Here is an 18,025-nt window from a genome sequence, read left to right as displayed (position 1 = left end):
CAAGATTCCGTGCAGATTCATCCAACGGCTGGTGTTCGACAAGGCGACCCATTAAGCAGCGTGGTATTCAACCTGGCAGCTGAACCCATCATACGGACGGCAAAATCAAATAACACCGGATTCTCAGCGTTTCAAGCTAGGGTCTCAACTACAGCATATGCGGACGATATTGCCATTGTAGGATCGTCAATCCGAGAAACGCAAAGAACTCTCAATGCCGTAGAGGACACGGCAACCTCGCTAGGCTTGAAGTTCAATCCAGGTAAGTGCACGTCCTTAACACTTATTAACGGAAAATCTGTTACAGACAACTCGCTGAAAATCGGAGACGCCGAAATCAGACCCCTGGCAGAAGACGATCAAGAGGACTACCTAGGAACACCTCTAGGAGCTCGCCTGACCTTTCGTCCAACCACCTCTTTAGCTCAAAACTTAATTAAAGTAGCAGATTCTGGTTTAGCTCCCTGGCAGAAGTTAGAAGTATACAGGAGTTGTCTTCTACCATCGCTGTCTCATCATCTGGCGTCAGGAAGGGTGGAAAAGGGTGCTCTCTACGACCTGGATGTCGCATGCAGAGATTTTCTACGCAGAGTTGCCAACGTCCCTATCTCGTCTAACACAGCTTTCTTCTACGCAGACAGAAGAGTTGGGGGGCTTGGAATGCTTCCTTTGACCGAGGAGGCTGATATCTGGACCATAGCTAGAGCGATGCAACTCCTAGACAGCGAGGACAAGTCCGTTAGCGAAGTGGCTATGGTGCAATTAGAGGAGACAATACGACTAGGATACGGAAAGAGAGAAGTACCATTCCCCATACCAATTAACGAATACTTGGCAGGGTCAATGGACAAAGGACTTGGTGCCATAAGACATGGAGGAGCATCCATGAACCTCTGGACGCGTTCGAGGAGGGCAGCTGGCCACTTGAAGAGGATTAAGATTGATGTATCCGGCGAACAGTACTCCAAAATCATCGCCGATGACATCTCTTGCATTTCCCTGAAAGCAGTCAGAGGACTCCGAACCGCCCTGAGAGGAAGATGGACGTCAAGGCTACTGTCAGAGCAACAAGGGAAGGTTGCAACGGGGCTTGCACTCGACATGGCGAAGGACACAGCAGCACTCATCTCCTGCAGAACACCTCTAACATTTCAAGAATGGCACTACCTCCACCAAGCCAGACTTGGAAGACTTCCAGTTAGAGGGTGTCCAGGATCTAAGTCCACAAACAAGACATGTCGTCTTGGTTGTGGCAAATTGGAAACAACAGACCATGTCGTCTGCTGTTGCCAAGTCAATTCAGCTCTATCCATTAATAGACATAATTCTATCTTAGATCTCATGGTGACAGAAGCGGAGGCGCTCGGCCACTCCGTTTCCGTCAATCGGGCAATTGACTTCACCGGAATGCGACCTGACATCGTCGTAACATCGACGAACCCAGCTATCATTATTGACGTGACGGTGCCACTCAGCAGTGCAGAAGGGTTAGAGAGGGCAAGGAAGAAGAAGATAGAGAAGTACAAAGACCTTGGATCTGTACTTCCTCTAGTCGTTGGTTCTCTCGGGTCCTGGCTTCCGAGCAACGACGCCATATCTCTAGCCCTCAGCATTCCTGGAAGACGATGGAACAACCTGAAGAGGAAGATGAAACTCTTGGCCATACAAGGAACGACCAGGATAATAGCAAAGGACTTGGCCTATCAAACAGAAGGAAGCGATCCACCGCCCGAAGAAGATGAAGAAACAGAAGACAACAGTCTTCTGCAACATTCTCTTTAAGGGTTTTTTAACGTAGCGTTGACACGTCGTCTCGCGAACTGTTTCCCTTTACATATTAATGTAAAAACATAATTGTATACAGCTTTATTTCCAGTCCATTGGAAAATACAAAGCATAAAATCTGTTCTTATCAGCTTAATATCTGATACGGGTTCAAATGAACACCAGAATATTAAACTGATTTTTGGAATTCGGTGGGATATCAATGCTTGCATTGATCCTGCCACGGGTTGACCCGGTATTGCAGTACCTCCGGGCTCGGCTCACCCCTTAAAAGGGATGTTTTACTGAATTAAATAAATTTATAAGTGCTCTTCTCTATTAATCTCGCATCATTATGAGGTGGAAAAACTGACATAAATACGATATCTACATATTTTCTTATCCTCAACATATCACTATTCCATCGGAAGTCATATGGCTGCTGGAGATGTATCTTTCGACAGCTTTCACTAAGTATGGAACATGGTTAAATAATTGCAGCCCAACAAGTTATGTCCCTCAAAGGGAACGAGTTTTATTTAGAGCTATCCATTCAAATTGGTTCTAGTTTAATTGATTGTTCGGCAATCTGACATGCAGACATGTCTCTCATGAATATTGTTGTTTAGATCAGTTGAGCAGTATAGACGAAAAAACAGTGCAATTCGACGTCTCCATTTGGGAGGAAGAAGTTTTCCCAAATGAGAGCATTTTTCTTCTAACCCAGAAATGGCTGTAAGTTTTCGATTTTCTAAATAAGAGCTTTATAGGATCAACTATGCTCAATCCCATCTTTCAGTTTTATGCGTAATTCCATGTGCGATAGTTCTTTGTTGAGCTCTATGATTTAGTGTACTTCGTCGTTATTGTTTGTCTACCAAAAAACTATGAGTAATCGCCAAGTATTGACAAAAATCATACTTACCTGGCTCAGAGGCAACCATGATCACCAAGGTGGTTCCTCCAGGGTGAGGCCTTTCCATTGCACTAAGGATGGGCTGACCCTTGCGATTAATCCAAATGTGATTAACTCGGGAGTACAATTTTTGGTAGTGGGGGACTGCGTTCGCGCCGTCTCCTGAGCAGCAGAATCTATAATAGTAACTGAACCAGACTTGGACGAATACTTTTCACTTGGTAAATCAGTCACCGTGTGATCAAAACCATTGCATTAAAGGCGTTATTCTTGACTTAAATATGCAAACTATTAAACGAAACGCAAAGATTGCATTTGTCAAGCCCGATAAGAAAGTCACTTATGATGCTTAAACGTAAAAATGGCGGATACTTTGTGATAATTGATGTACGCCAACAACGATTCGGACATATGCGTTGTAAATTTTACATTCAATACTGTCAACGGCCATACCACGTAGAACTCACCCGGTCTCGTCAGCTCCCGGAAGTTAAGCTACGTCGGGTCCCGTTAGTACTTGGATGGGTGACCGCTTGGGAATACGGGATGCTGTTGGCATTTCTTTTTTCAATTTATTCAGATTTTAACATGACCAACACAATATATTTATGATCCTTAATGTGATTGTGTGGAAACGTTAACGTGTGTGGAAATGTTATAATTTGGCCGTGATCGTCTAGTGGTTAGGACCCTACGTTGTGGGGTCTGTTAGCGTATATCCGTAGTAACCCAGGTTCGAATCCTGGTCACGGCATTTCAAAGCTAGTGGAAAAGCACAATGAGATAGCAACTGAGTAATTTTCGTTCAGTTGTTGTAGGTTTTTACTGATTTTATGGTTAAGTAAACGGGAATGGGTTCAGCAAATTTGACCTGTAAACTGAAACAATTCCTGTGCGTTCACTTGAGCTGGCGAAAAGCATTGTAATTTGCATGAATTTTACTACTCAACGGTGTTGTATGGCAACATGTGAAATATTCGTAAAATGAACTATATTCTTTATAGGTATGTGAGTGTAAAACTGAAAGCAGCAAAATGATTAGTTTAATCGAGAAGCAGTACCTTGCCTGATGTTGTTGGTGTCAACGTCCGTGCGGAATCGACAAGAAAAAGGTTCAAGTAGTAGGGCTCTCTCATGTGAAATTTAGCTTTGCGCAGTGGCAATATCATAACCAATGAGGGTCTCCCGAGGTGTGATTATTGCTAGTTGAAAACTTTAACCAATACCCCGCCACGATGAAGTGAAACATTCTTTGTTGTCAGCAATTTTTGACAGCTCCAGCAGGAGCAGATTCTCTTAAAGAACGTTAACACTGTGTTCAGTTATTGTTTACTGTTGTCTGCTTGATTAACCTTTAGTAAGCGATTGGTTAATCAATCCCACATATATCAAAGGTTGGGAAACCTGAATTTCTGTCTATAGAATCGTGTTTGTTCAACTTAGCGGATGGATCCCCCCCCCCCCCTATACAACAAAGAAAAAAAACTAAAGGACTTGCAGAATAAATAGGTTTCGTCACCTTTCCCAATTCAGCTTACCCACCCCGTTTGCCTTAGACTTCGTTTATGTTTCACTCAGCTTAAGTTAACTCAGTTGAAAATCAAAAGAGGAAACTATTTTTACATGAGCTTTATACAGCATGAAGGTTTTTAGTGACTGTTTCAAATCTAACAGAAAATAGTCGTCGCATTACGGTTGAATATGTCTGTTTATTGCCGTGACTTTACCAAAGTGGTATGAAGTTGGGAAATGAAGAAAGACCAACTGATTTCAGTTGTTAATCACTCTGGTTTCTAATCAATACCCGGATAAATCTTTCGCCTTTTACTAAAGATTTCCGTGGTTAGGAGCACTGATGAGTCTATATGACTTATTTTTCGAACGCCTGGTCCTTAGACTGGGCACCTCAAAGATAAATAAATAAATTCTCGTTATTAAGTCAGTAAAGTAGTGAAAGCAGAATATTTCCAATGTAATTGGAGAATAAAAGAATATTAAGATTCCTCCATTTCATGTTTATCAACAAAAGGTAAATTACACCGCCATCTTAGCGATCCGTTGAAGTTGGTTGAAAACGCGGCCGAGGGCGCGAAGCGCCCGATGGCCGCAAACTTTAGATGCAGTTCAACATATAAGTATTCAGGTCCCTCCATTTCATGCTTTTCCAAATCATTAAAATTGTATGCAAACACCACCGTTCCATACGCACAAGTTGAAAACGCGGCCGAGGGCGCGAAGCGCCCGATGGCCGCATAGAAACTTCAATTGAAATTCAACGTTTAGGTATTCAGATTATTATTTAGTATTAGCTTTGGGCTGTGACAATAACAGTGAATCGTTATTGAGCTTAACGGAGCGGGTTGATATTCAGATGCAATCATGCTAATCACTTGAGCTTTCACTCTTTTACCTAGATTTATAGATTTAGAGATTTAGGGTGGAGCTTATTGTTGTGGCAGTATTTCACTTTTGAAGCAGAAACCAACCCATTGAAACCCATTCTTTCCTTAATAGAAATAAAAAGAAAGAGGTTTGACTGTTTTGTCGAGGCTAATTCATGTCGTACATTCACGGGCGCGATCCTACTACTGCTCGACACGGGAACTTTTGGCTGCTTAGTTTCCTTCCTGGCCCGTTTTGCTCCTCCTTAGCTAACCTGCACCCATTAAATTCCTTCAATGGGTCCATGTTGATGCCCAACTTAGTGCGGACGCCTGATCAACATGCACGGTCACGAAGTAGGAATCCTCGTCTCAAGTCATCCACACTATCAAGCCTCCCAGAAGCAGGGTTACAGATTCGTGCCACACATCCAGCTGAAGTATTAATGTCTGACGATCGATTGTATTTCTTGGATGAAGCGCGATATAAGAAATTGGCGAGTGACCCTCAACAAACTGCTTTTAATTTCCGCCGTGCTCTAAATACCGTCGTTGTTTCGCCATTTCAGCTGTTTGTATTGAATGAACACAACGCGCCGTGTCGTTGTGTAGCGCTTTTCCACATAATTCACTTCTAGGACGAACTCGTTAACGATAAAAACCACGTAATTTTACAAATAGAATCATTAATGCTGTTTCATTTTGCATAATCGTTTTATTCTCTTGCAAATTTATTTCATCTTTAAGATCATACTTCACAGGATCATTTCTGTAGTATATCTTGACTTGTTTCCCACCAGAAACATTTCTCCAATAAACCCGCGATGACGAGTAATGATGCTGGCTTCTGAGAGTGAAACAGGTTGCGATCGTAGCCACTTGCGTGGTATCTGCTCGTAGCCATTGAGGACCGTTTCCGGTGTTCCCTTGTGGCACACTGGAAGGAAACCGGCGTTTTCAGAGCGGTAATTTAGAAAAGCATAGAAAAATGAACTTACTGATGCCCCTGATATCCGTAAAACGTTAAACCCAATTGCCTCGCTTCTTTAGCGTTTCGTGTTATCGATATCAAAATAGCTAACGTTTCCATGTGTAGATTTCATTGATCGAATCCTGTGCCCTTTAATAAGAATTTCGCACATTGGCAGGCGTAGTATTTCAAACATGTGACGTTCACTAATGTATTCACGTAACATTTCTTCCTGTTGTTCGTTGTTGTCTCTGCGTAACATTAACTTGGTTGCTGCAAAAACAGCTGCGTTCCTTATTCCAAGGATTCTATCCAACATGTTTTCTGATGCATACCTGCTGCATTGACAGTTTAAAGTGTGCAGAGTTTGCTACTAGGTGGAGTTGATTGACTCAAACGGATAGTGCACTGCAATCACCAGCTTCACATATAATATAATATTCGAACCGTTTAGCCTAATAACCTATTTGTATTAAAAGAGAAGATAAAAACTAATGAGTTGTATTGGCCTTCAACAGTGCCAGGCAGGGTTCTAGCAACAGCCTGGTTTCCTGGTGACTTTCTTCGTTTTGCGATAGTGGTTTGCTCTTTTTGTTCATCAGCCATATTTTCGAGATCCGTATGGCATATAACACCCAGTAACTTGAGTTTCAGTTATCGCTTCTCGGCCTTTTGGCTAAGATCAAAGTGTAGTGTTAGTTAGTTAGTTAGTGTAGTGTAGTATTAGTTCTTATCAGCTTAATATCTGATACGGGTTCGATAGGACCCCGGGTATCATAGACTGATAGATTTTTTGACCAAGTGGTGCTGCTGATTGCCTGAAACCTTTTCGGGCAATCTTGGCTCACTTCCTCACTAACATTTCCTCGTCTCTCAATCCTTGACAGCTGGGTAATCGCTTACGTCGGCAGCTGGCGAGAAGGTGTTTTTGGCGTAAACTACGCGGCGTTAATTGTGACGTCGGTCTTCCGGTATTCAATCCGGCCGTCAATTCCCATCTCGTTTTTCATATTCCCTACACGTGCGTCACGGTTAGGCCCACATACTAACAAGTTCACAAATTGGCTGTATATTAAACTGTAAAATCTTTTGCTAGTAATTGTAAACATAGATTCATATCTTGAAATTTTTTTTTTTTAAACTTTGAACATTTTTAAATTTAAAGTCATTTTAGCTATCTAAATTGCCCTTTCCTTAAATTAGGCTAAACTCACACCCACCTTTACCACTGACCTTCAGTGACCTACCCCAAAAACAAGATATTTGACTGTCTGACTTTACCTTAACCTTCAGAAAACCAGACACTTGACTGTCTGGCTTAACCTTTATCCCTCTTTCGCTATTCCCTTGCTAGAATCTGTTAAGAAATCAACAATGTTACGCTCATGATGACGGAGTCGATAACCGAGTTGTTTTTCTATAACTGCGTAGATGGGATCCTTAAGCTTCCCTTCCCCGTCCCTTCTACTCTAAAGTGCTCTCTTTGTCCAAGTGGTAGATATGGTTCTAAGACTCATGTTAAAAATGCAGTAGATCATTTAAAATTAAAACATGGCTTGATCGTTGTTACAAAATATTATTGCCAATTGTGCAATCAAATTTCTGAAGAACGTATCAGAGCCAAAAGACACCATGCTGTGTGCGACGAAGCACCTAGTGATGACAGCACTGGCCATGAAAGCATTCCCATACAGCAATCAGAAATTGCAGGAGAGGATCTCATCCTTCCCTATCCTTGTGGAAACTGCAGATGTCCACTGTGCCGTTGGTATACAACGGCACAAGGCACAGTTGCAGCGCAGTCTATTGAACACCATATAGCGCGCGAACACGGTTTGTCCACTTAAAGGAAATGGAAATGCAGAGCGTGCAACGTCATACTAGAAGGGCATGCCATGAGAGAGCACTATAAAGTACATAGAATCCCACAACAAACCACGCCTAATTCATCAATATCCTCTACCAACCCTTTGCTTTCAACAAACTTACCACATTCACCCACCCTCTCTCTTGCATCCATAAGAAATTCCTTAATCTCCAGTAGTTCCACCCCGTCAACTACACAAAGTTCTATTGCTTCCCACCAGATATCACCACCAATCATCCTTAACCTAGAGCCTAATCTCCAGTCCCCTTCACCATTGCGTATTCCAACACCTAATCCGAGCCAAACACCCCTTAGTTCTCCGGCTTCCACTTCTAGTTCGAGTCGAAACACTTCCTTTTCCTCCCCCTTATCATCTCCTAGCCAACTTGTGAACTCAGTATCTACCGTCGACGTAGCGGGAACAGAAGACGAGTTTAGGGGGTTGTGGGCTTCAAGGATAGAATTGTGCACCTCCCTGCAGGGTCTTGATTCCCTCCTCCGTGAATGCACAGTTGAGTGGCTTAGGCTTTCAACGAAACCGGATGACACAATCTCCGCACCAAGAAGACAAACAACACCAACAGAGAGGACAAGAAGCCATCGCAACCAAAATCGACAACAACAAAAAATAAGGCGTTCAGGAAGAAAGGCAGCAGAGGAAAAAGGCAAACTTCAACGCCTCTACTCGCTCTATCCTCGAAGAGCCGTAAGGAAAATATTAGAAGAGGAATCCATTGGCTACACGGGAACCAAGGATTTGGCTGCTGCTTTCCTCGAATCAACCTACTCCCAAACACCACCATCAACTAACCAGGTTGACTGAGCGAGAGCCCATTTCGACAGATGTGAATGGAAGAACCCAACATCTGAAGAGCTCAGAATTCTTTCCTCCCCTCCAAGTCCAGAAGAAATCAAGCATAGACTCGGTAAAGCTTGCAACACCGCGCCTGGACGAGACGGCTTGGAATATCGGCACCTTCGTGCACTGGACACAAGCGGTCATCTCCTAGCTTCCATCTACCGCGCGGTATGGACTTATGGGATTCCAGCTTGCTGGAAGACCTCGAGGACCATTCCGATATACAAGAAAGGTGACTCCTCAGATTATGGGAACTTTCGGCCAATATCCCTTCTTCCGACAATGTACAAGATCTTCTCAGGAATTTTGTCCTCAAGAATAATGTCAACTGCGACGAAGCTAGGATGGATTTCGTCAGAGCAAAAAGGGTTTCTACCAGGTGTCCGAGGCATCCAGGAACACACACATCTCCTTCACACTGTTATCGAACAGGCGAAACAGTCCAAGAGGGAGATGGTGATTGCCTGGTTGGACCTCTCCAATGCTTTTGGATCCATTCCTCACCCAATTTTAAATTGTCTATTTCAGAGTCTACCAATACCAGCTGAGCTTCGTCGCATCCTAAGCGATATCTACTCAAACAACATCATGGAGTTTGCTGTTGGGCAAGATTCCGTGCAGATTCATCCAACGGCTGGTGTTCGACAAGGCGACCCATTAAGCAGCGTGGTATTCAACCTGGCAGCTGAACCCATCATACGGACGGCAAAATCAAATAACACCGGATTCTCAGCGTTTCAAGCTAGGGTTTCAACTACAGCATATGCGGACGATATTGCCATTGTAGGATCGTCAATCCGAGAAACGCAAAGAACTCTCAATGCCGTAGAGGACACGGCAACCTCGCTAGGCTTGAAGTTCAATCCAGGTAAGTGCACGTCCTTAACACTTATTAACGGAAAATCTGTTACAGACAACTCGCTGAAAATCGGAGACGCCGAAATCAGACCCCTGGCAGAAGACGATCAAGAGGACTACCTAGGAACACCTCTAGGAGCTCGCCTGACCTTTCGTCCAACCACCTCTTTAGCTCAAAACTTAATTAAAGTAGCAGATTCTTTTTTAGCTCCCTGGCAGAAGTTAGAAGTATACAGGAGTTGTCTTCTACCATCGCTGTCTCATCATCTGGCGTCAGGAAGGGTGGAAAAGGGTGCTCTCTACGACCTGGATGTCGCATGCAGAGATTTTCTACGCAGAGTTGCCAACGTCCCTATCTCGTCTAACACGGCTTTCTTCTACGCAGACAGAAGAGTTGGGGGGCTTGGAATGCTTCCTTTGACCGAGGAGGCTGATATCTGGACCATAGCTAGAGCGATGCAACTCCTAGACAGCGAGGACAAGTCCGTTAGCGAAGTGGCTATGGCGCAACTAGAGGAGACAATACGACTAGGATACGGAAAGAGAGAAGTACCATTCCCCATACCAATTAACGAATATTTGGCAGGGTCAATGGACAAAGGACTTGGTGCCATAAGACATGGAGGAGCATCCATGAACCTCTGGACGCGTTCGAGGAGGGCAGCTGGCCACTTGAAGAGGATCAAGATTGATGTATCCGGCGAACAGTACTCCAAAATCATCGCCGATGACATCTCTTGCATTTCCCTGAAAGCAGTCAGAGGACTCCGAACCGCCCTGAGAGGAAGATGGACGTCAAGGCTACTGTCAGAGCAACAAGGGAAGGTTGCAACGGGGCTTGCACTCGACATGGCGAAGGACACAGCAGCACTCATCTCCTGCAGAACACCTCTAACATTTCAAGAATGGCACTACCTCCACCAAGCCAGACTTGGAAGACTTCCAGTTAGAGGGTGTCCAGGACCTAAGTCCACAAACAAGACATGTCGTCTTGGTTGTGGCAAATTGGAAACAACAGACCATGTCGTCTGCTGTTGCCAAGTCAATTCAGCTCTATCCATTAATATACATAATTCTATCTTAGATCTAATGGTGACAGAAGCGGAGGCGCTCGGCCACTCCGTTTCCGTCAATCGGGCAATTGACTCCACCGGAATGCGACCTGACATCGTCGTAACATCGACGAACCCAGCTATCATTATTGACGTGACGGTGCCACTCAGCAGTGCAGAAGGGTTAGAGAGGGCAAGGAATAAGAAGATAGAGAAGTACAAAGACCTTGGATCTGTACTTCCTCTAGTCGTTGGTTCTCTCGGGTCCTGGCTTCCGAGCAACGACGCCATATCTCTAGCCCTCAGCATTCCTGGAAGACGATGGAACAACCTGAAGAGGAAGATGAAACTCTTTGCCATACAAGGAACGACCAGAATAATAGCAAAGCACTTGGCCTATCAAACAGAAGGAAGCGATCCACCGCCCGAAGAAGATGAAGAAACAGAAGACAACAGTCTTCTGCAACATTCTCTTTAAGGGTTTTTTAACGTAGCGTTGACACGTCGTCTCGCGAACTTTTTCCCTTTACATATTAATGTAAACACATAATTGTATACAGCTTTATTCCCAGTCCATTGGAAAATACAAAGCATAAAATCTGTTCTTATCAGCTTAATATCTGATACGGGTTCAAATGAACCCCAGAATATTAAACTGATTTTTGGAATTCGGTGGGATATCAATGCTTGCATTGATCCTGCCACGGGTTGACCCGGTATTGCAGTACCTCCGGGCTCGGCTCACCCCTTAAAAGGGATGTTTTACTGAATTAAATCTATTTATAAGTGCTCTTCTTTATTAATCTCGCATCATTATGAGGTGGAAAAACTGACATAAATACGATATCTACATATTTTCTTATCCTCAACATATCACTATTCCATCGGAAGTCATATGGCTGCTGGAGATGTATCTTTCGACAGCTTTCACTAAGTATGGAACATGGTTAAATAATTGCAGCCCAACAAGTTGTGTCCCTCAAAGGGAACGAGTTTTATTTAGAGCTATCCATTCAAATTGGTTCTAGTTTAATTGATTGTTCAGCAATCTGACATGCAGACATATCTCTCATGAATATTGTTGTTTAGATCAGTTGAGCAGTATAGACGAAAAAACAGTGCAATTCGACGTCTCCATTTGGGAGGAAGAAGTTTTCCCAAATGAGAGCATTTTTCTTCTAACCCAGAAATGGCTGTAAGTTTTCGATTTTCTAAATAAGAGCTTAATAGGATCAATTATGCTCAATCCCATCTTTCAGTTTTATGCGTAATTCCATGTGCGATAGTTCTTTGTTGAGCTCTATGATTTAGTGTACTTCGTCGTTATTGTTTACCAAAAAACTATGAGTAATCGCCAAGTATTAACAAAAATCATACTTACCTGGCTCAGAGGCAACCATGATCACCAAGGTGGTTCCTCCAGGGTGAGGCCTTTCCATTGCACTAAGGATGGGCTGACCCTTGCGATTAATCCAAATGTGATTAACTCGGGAGTACAATTTTTGGTAGTGGGGGACTGCGTTCGCGCCGTCCCCTGAGCAGCAGAATCTATAATAGTAACTGAACCAGACTTGGACGAATACTTTTCACTTGGTAAATCAGTCACCGTGTGATCAAAACCATTGCATTAAAGGCGTTATTCTTGACTTAAATATGCAAACTATTAAACGAAACGCAAAGATTGCATTTGTCAAGCCCGATAAGAAAGTCACTTATGATGCTTAAACGTAAAAATGGCGGATACTTTGTGATAATTGATGTACGCCAACAACGATTCGGACATATGCGTTGTAAATTTTACATTCAATACTGTCAACGGCCATACCACGTAGAACTCACCCGGTCTCGTCAGCTCACAGACGTGTTTTCGACAGCTCCCAAAATACAAACAAACTTCAGAATAATCTTTCTTTCTTTTTTCTAATTTTCATTTTCTAATTAGTTTTCTTTCTATAATTTTTTCGTTTAAGTAATATTATTTTTACTTATCAGTGAAAATAGTATTACATTTTATTAGTGCCCTTTGTTCTTTCTTTCCTCAAACCTTAATATTATCATTGTATTCATTTGTACTGCACTGCCCTTTTTCGTTAATTAATCATTATCTATCTCTTCTATTTAGATTTCTTAAACTCTTTCAAACATCATTATCTAGGTCTTTCATTAATTTGTACCATTAATTATCAATCACTTCTTAAAACTTTGTTCCTTCACTTCCCATTTTCATTTTTACATTCAACCGTAAAATAATAATTTATTTCATTTATTTAATTTTCATCATTTCCTTGAACTTAGATTCTTACATTTCTTTATTCTTCGATCTTCATTAGTCACCTCTCTTAATTCATTACCTTTATTTTTCACATTTAATTTCTCTATTTTTTGCACATATAAATTATAAAACAAACAAAAAAAAAATATCTTCACACACTAGCACAAAAATAACATTATCAAAAATGGAAATCAAGAGAGAAAGAACAATGTTTTTCAGTTTTAAAGATGTCGAATATGTTCCCTTAGAAATAGAAGTCCACCGTTGGTTTATGGGATTGGGAATAATTGACGATCAGTTGACTGTCATTGATTTGCACTATCACACTAAACAAATAGTGACGAAATTTAAAACCCAGGATCTTTTTGAAGATTTCTTGCAGAAACACGCAAAAGGGGTATTATATGAGAAAAATGGGAAAAAGTACAAAATCCCTGTAATTGTTGCTGGGAGCCCGTGGAAAAAAGTCCAAGTAAAGTATGTCCCGGACGAAATGGATTTTACATATATTTATGCGGCATTCGAGCAATATGGGAAAGTTAAGGGAATTGAATGGGAAAAGCCGAATTTAGATTTATTAAAAACTAAAAGAGAAAAGTTAACTGTGGAAATGATGGTGGACAAGAACATCCCATCATTCATCACAATTATGGGGATTAGATTTGCAGTTACTTATATGGGACAGATCAAAACATGTGCCAGATGCGACTCTGATCAGCACGAAGCACGGCACTGCGATGGAGGAAAACGAACGTAGAGCCAAGCATTGGGAAGTAGTCCCGCTGTAACACTAGCCATTAAAACGCTGGAAGAAATAGTTAAAGATGCTGAAAATATTAAAAACACCAGAAAACAAGAGCACAGCGATACTGAAGAAGAAAGTGGAAGTGATTCAATAGAATCTGGAGAAGAAAGTGAATGGAAACAGCAGAAGAAAAGAGGGCGTAAGGGATCTAAAGAAAACACAAAAGAAATTCATTTAAGAAAAGTAAAGGAATCGGATGGGAAAGAGAGTAGCAGAAAAATAAACTTTAAGAATCAAGAAACCCGAAGACAACTAAAAAAATCAAACCAAATTTGACTACTTGTCGTCAAAGGTTCACGAAAAAAAATGATGATATTCTGAGCAACAATGGGGAAAATAGGGAATCTAGGAAAAATGGAACTAGTGGATTTCCTTGGGGAGACAACGGAACCCAAATCATAGGTGTTGGGGAAAATTTAGTGGAAAAAAAAACTTTGAATGTTCCAACACCGACGAGCAAGTTTGTTCCATGGTACAAAACCCACATGGGGAAGTTGTTGAAGGACTAGAAAATCATGAAAAACAAGACATACAAAACAAGGAATCCGAAGTGACAAATGGAACTGATATTGAAGGAATATCAACGCAAGGAAACGAAGAACCCCAAGAATACAGCAAAAAAAATAATTTAGAGACAAACACAGAAACAGCAATGGAGGAAGAAGAGGGAGAACAAGAAAATGAAGAAGAAGAAGAAGTATTTTTAGAGCCAAACCTAACCCCATTTTTATAATAGAAAACAAATTATTTTATACACATTATGGTTAGAATAATAACACTAAATATAAACGGAATTAAATCAAAGAACAAAAAAGAATTTTTAAATCAATTTATAATAAATAACAGACCTGACATTCTAGCCCTGCAAGAAACTAACATTGACAAATTCCCGGAACTTAATACAAATTTTTCTGCAATAATTAACAACAATATTGAAAACAATAGATCGGGAACCATAATATTACACAGAAAACAACTAGAAATAATTAATGATGAAAAATCAGTAGACGGTAGAATCATAAGAGTTCAATTCAAAGATTTAATTATTGTAAATATTTATGCCCCAACCCAGAATGAAACAGCAACAAATCGACACAAGTTTTTTCTCCAGACACTTCCTAATTTTTTAAAAGCAAGAGATGAAAACCTTGTTATCTTAGGAGATTTTAATAGCATCATTGAAGCAAGGGATAGGGAAGGCACGAAAAAGAAAATAAACAGTCAATTTAAAAACCTTGTAGAAAGAATGAAGTTGGTAGATGCATTTAGATTTAAGAATCCTACAACCATTACATTCACTTTTATAAGTCCAAATGGAAAATCTAGAATTGATAGAATATATGTACAGCGCAAAAATGAAGGTTTTATTCAAGAGTGCAAACATTTAAATTTTACTTTCAGTGACCATCAAGCAGTAATGTTAGATCTGGAAGGTGCATTAGAGAAAACAAAGAAAGGAAATATTCTTTGGAAACTCAACACTAGTACACTTTATGACCCAGATTTCCAAAATGAATTAGAAATTTTTATCTCAAACGCAAAACAAAAGAAAAAGGAATACAGGAACATAACGCATTGGTGGGAAAGAGAAATTAAAGAAAAATTCAAAATAATGTGTACACGATATTCAAAAAATAAATTTAAAGAAAGGAACTAAAAAAAACTTTTACATCAAATGTCTCGATCAAGTCAAAGCCGAAATAGATCAAGGACAAAACAACTTTGAAGATTATTACTTTTTAAAAAATATTTTAAAAAATATATATTTAAAAGATGAAGAGGGAAAGAAAATCAGAGGAAAATTAAACTATTTTATTGGTAATGAAACTATAAGTGTGGCGAATCTAATTAAAGAAAAAACCAATGGAGAAAATAGAACAATTACAGAATTGGAAGAAAATGACACAGGAACAAAAAACCCAGATGTACACCAAACAATATTTTTATTTTACGAACGTTTATACTCTCTTTGCAATCATAACCCAGTGAAAAGACAGGAACTTTTAAACAATTGAAGTGTTCGAGTAAGCCAGGATATGAATTTAGATCTAGTTAAAAAAATAACAGAAGATGAAGTATGGAATGCAATTGAAACAATGCCACAAAATAAATCACCAGGAATAGATGGATTGACTGTTGAATTTTACAAAAAAATATGGCCTTGGTTAAATGAAGAAATCACAATAATGTTTAACCATATATTGGATACCGAGGAACTTAGCAAAACCCAGACTACCGGAATAATAACGTTACTGCACAAAGGCGGAAGTCGTAAAATTTTAAGTAATTGGCGACCTATCAGCCTTTTATGCTCCGACTACAAAATTTTAGCAAAAATTTTAACATTAAGACTCAAAAAAATTTTACCTTACATAATCGGTCAAGAACAAACAGGAGGGTTAGCAAACAGAGACATTAGTCAAAATCTCACAACATATCGAAATGTTATAGAATGGTTTTCATCGCAGGACACTTACAAAGGGAGCAATTTAAGAGAAAAAGGGGCGGCAATAGTGAGTATGGATTTCGAAAAGGCATATGATATGGTGGACCGCACCTTTCTTTATGAAGTTTTATTAAAAATGGGATTTAGCCAAATTTTTATTAGAAATATAAAATCCCTGTACGAAAGTTCTTTTAGCAAGGCTTATGTAAATGGAGAAATGGGGAAAAAAATTGATCTTAAAAGAGGTGTAAGACAAGGATGTCCATTAGCTATGTTTCTTTATATAATTTTTATCGAGCCATTTTTAATTTCTATTAAAACAAAAATCCAACCAACTTTTATTGCAAACTCTAAGCACCAAATAAACGCATTTGTGGATGACATATCGGTTTTTATACAAAAATTGGACGATTTAAGAACACTAGAATTTTGTATTGAAGAATTCGAACAAGCAACAAATTCCAAAATAAGTAGAAATAAATCTCATTTAGTAAAATTGGGGAGCTGGATCCAACAAAAAAGCTGGCCTTTAACGTGGATAGTCCATAAAGATTCAATAAAAATGCTTGGAATAGAATGGTGCCAGGACATCGAATCCACCATACACAAAAATTGTGCTAATTTGTTGGCAAACATTAAACAAAGCCTACATGGCACCTTTAACAGGCTACTGACGCTCCAACAGAAAGTAGTATTTTTTAATAATTTTATATGCCCAAAATTTTATCATATTGCAAAGATTTTACCAATTCCCAAAATATATACAGACAAAATCCAACAGCTTGGACAAACATTCATTTGGCAACACAAACTTGAATCACTTGCCAAAAGTGAACTTTACCCAAACATAGCAGAAGGCGGCTTAAACCTGCTGAATGTCAAAATAAAATACGAATCATTATTATTAAGATCAGTCATAAAAGATTTGACAAAAGAACCTTTAAGTGACAACGGAAAATTGATCAAATATTGGGTAGGACTAAAATTAAGAAATATATTCCCAGTAAAAACAGGGCCAAATAGCGAAAAAACTCCAGGATTTTTAAGAGACATTACAAAGTCAATAACAGAACTAAGCCAAAGAATTACATTAAACCAGTACACGGAAACCAAAGAAATTTATAGTGTTTTAATTTTAAAAGAATATAAGCAACCAAAAATTTTACTAAAAAATCCAGGAACAAATTTTAAACCAGCATTCAAGGCATTAAAACAAAAATTTTTATCTCCCCAACAAAAAGAACATCTATTTTTACAAATACACAATGCTCTTCCAACAAAAGACCGACTCATCAAATGCAAACAAAAAATCTCAGCAAAATGCGAACAATGTGAAGAAGAAGAAAATTTAATACATTTATTTCAATGTAAAGCTACTCAGCCAGCAGTTAAAATAATACAAAGGCGCATAACCAATCTTTATGACAAAAAATTTTTTCCTACTATCAAACAACTTTTCTTACTGGATTTCCCTAATACACAGAGAAAAAAGAAAAATTATGCAACATTTTTAGCAGCAAATCTAAGTCTTATCGTCTGGAAAAAGAGAAAAAAACCTAATTTCATCAATATTTTCATAACTACACTAGCAAATGCGGAAAAAACAATAAGAGAGTGCAAAGAGTATAATAAATGGTTTAAAAATTTAAAACAGTTCAGCTATAAAAAAAAAAAAGTTAAGCTACGTCGGGTCCCGTTAGTACTTGGATGGGTGACAAAAAAAAAAGTTAAGCTACGTCGGGTCCCGTTAGTACTTGGATGGGTGACCGCTTGTGAATACGGGATGCTGTTGGTTAAAAAAAAAAAAAAAAAAAAAGTTAAGCTACGTCGGGTCC

The 18,025-nt window shown here is 39.8% G+C and overlaps 1 protein-coding gene, 10 non-coding genes and 1 pseudogene across 11 annotated transcripts; all 12 read left to right on the top strand.

The window, feature by feature from the left end:
• The first annotated feature begins 1,860 nt into the window (after positions 1–1,860).
• Positions 1,861–2,054, top strand: LOC123472783. Its single transcript, XR_006647263.1, has one exon. It is a non-coding gene; the product is annotated as a U2 spliceosomal RNA (small nuclear RNA).
• A 627-nt stretch (positions 2,055–2,681) lies between these two features.
• On the top strand, positions 2,682–2,845 carry LOC123472719. Its single transcript, XR_006647200.1, has one exon. It is a non-coding gene; the product is annotated as a U1 spliceosomal RNA (small nuclear RNA).
• A 274-nt stretch (positions 2,846–3,119) lies between these two features.
• LOC123472888 lies at positions 3,120–3,238 on the top strand. The gene has a single exon (XR_006647351.1). It is a non-coding gene; the product is annotated as a 5S ribosomal RNA (ribosomal RNA).
• Positions 3,239–3,345: 107 nt separating this feature from the next.
• Trnah-gug lies at positions 3,346–3,434 on the top strand. The gene is given in 2 exon segments: positions 3,346–3,382; positions 3,400–3,434. It is a non-coding gene; the product is annotated as a tRNA-His (tRNA).
• A 391-nt stretch (positions 3,435–3,825) lies between these two features.
• LOC116933664 lies at positions 3,826–3,967 on the top strand. Its single transcript, XR_004400236.2, has one exon. It is a non-coding gene; the product is annotated as a U4 spliceosomal RNA (small nuclear RNA).
• A 494-nt stretch (positions 3,968–4,461) lies between these two features.
• On the top strand, positions 4,462–4,583 carry LOC123472956. Its single transcript, XR_006647417.1, has one exon. It is a non-coding gene; the product is annotated as a U5 spliceosomal RNA (small nuclear RNA).
• A 1,222-nt stretch (positions 4,584–5,805) lies between these two features.
• LOC123472857 lies at positions 5,806–6,028 on the top strand. The gene has a single exon (XR_006647321.1). It is a non-coding gene; the product is annotated as a small nucleolar RNA U3 (small nucleolar RNA).
• Positions 6,029–6,687: 659 nt separating this feature from the next.
• LOC123472812 lies at positions 6,688–6,883 on the top strand. The gene has a single exon (XR_006647276.1). It is a non-coding gene; the product is annotated as a U2 spliceosomal RNA (small nuclear RNA).
• A 514-nt stretch (positions 6,884–7,397) lies between these two features.
• Positions 7,398–9,159, top strand: LOC123472593 (annotated as a pseudogene).
• On the top strand, positions 9,148–11,412 carry LOC123472312. The gene has a single exon (XM_045173693.1). The coding sequence runs from the start codon at positions 9,211–9,213 to the stop codon at positions 11,143–11,145; it is 1,935 nt and encodes a 644-aa protein (XP_045029628.1). The 5' UTR covers positions 9,148–9,210; the 3' UTR covers positions 11,146–11,412.
• LOC123472772 lies at positions 11,224–11,417 on the top strand. The gene has a single exon (XR_006647252.1). It is a non-coding gene; the product is annotated as a U2 spliceosomal RNA (small nuclear RNA).
• A 623-nt stretch (positions 11,418–12,040) lies between these two features.
• On the top strand, positions 12,041–12,204 carry LOC123472694. The gene has a single exon (XR_006647175.1). It is a non-coding gene; the product is annotated as a U1 spliceosomal RNA (small nuclear RNA).
• Positions 12,205–18,025: the final 5,821 nt, after the last annotated feature.

This window comes from Daphnia magna, linkage group LG5 (genome assembly GCF_020631705.1).
Source record: "Daphnia magna isolate NIES linkage group LG5, ASM2063170v1.1, whole genome shotgun sequence".
In the NCBI taxonomy this organism is placed as follows: domain Eukaryota; kingdom Metazoa; phylum Arthropoda; class Branchiopoda; order Diplostraca; family Daphniidae; genus Daphnia; species Daphnia magna.
The sequence above is the reverse complement of the archived record's forward strand: the minus strand, read 5'-3'. Positions and strand labels throughout refer to the sequence as shown.

Excerpts from the sequence above, each read along its gene's own strand:
- LOC123472312 (XM_045173693.1), top strand. The coding sequence starts at position 9,211 with ATGGTGATTGCCTGGTTGGACCTCTCCAATGCTTTTGGATCCATTCCT.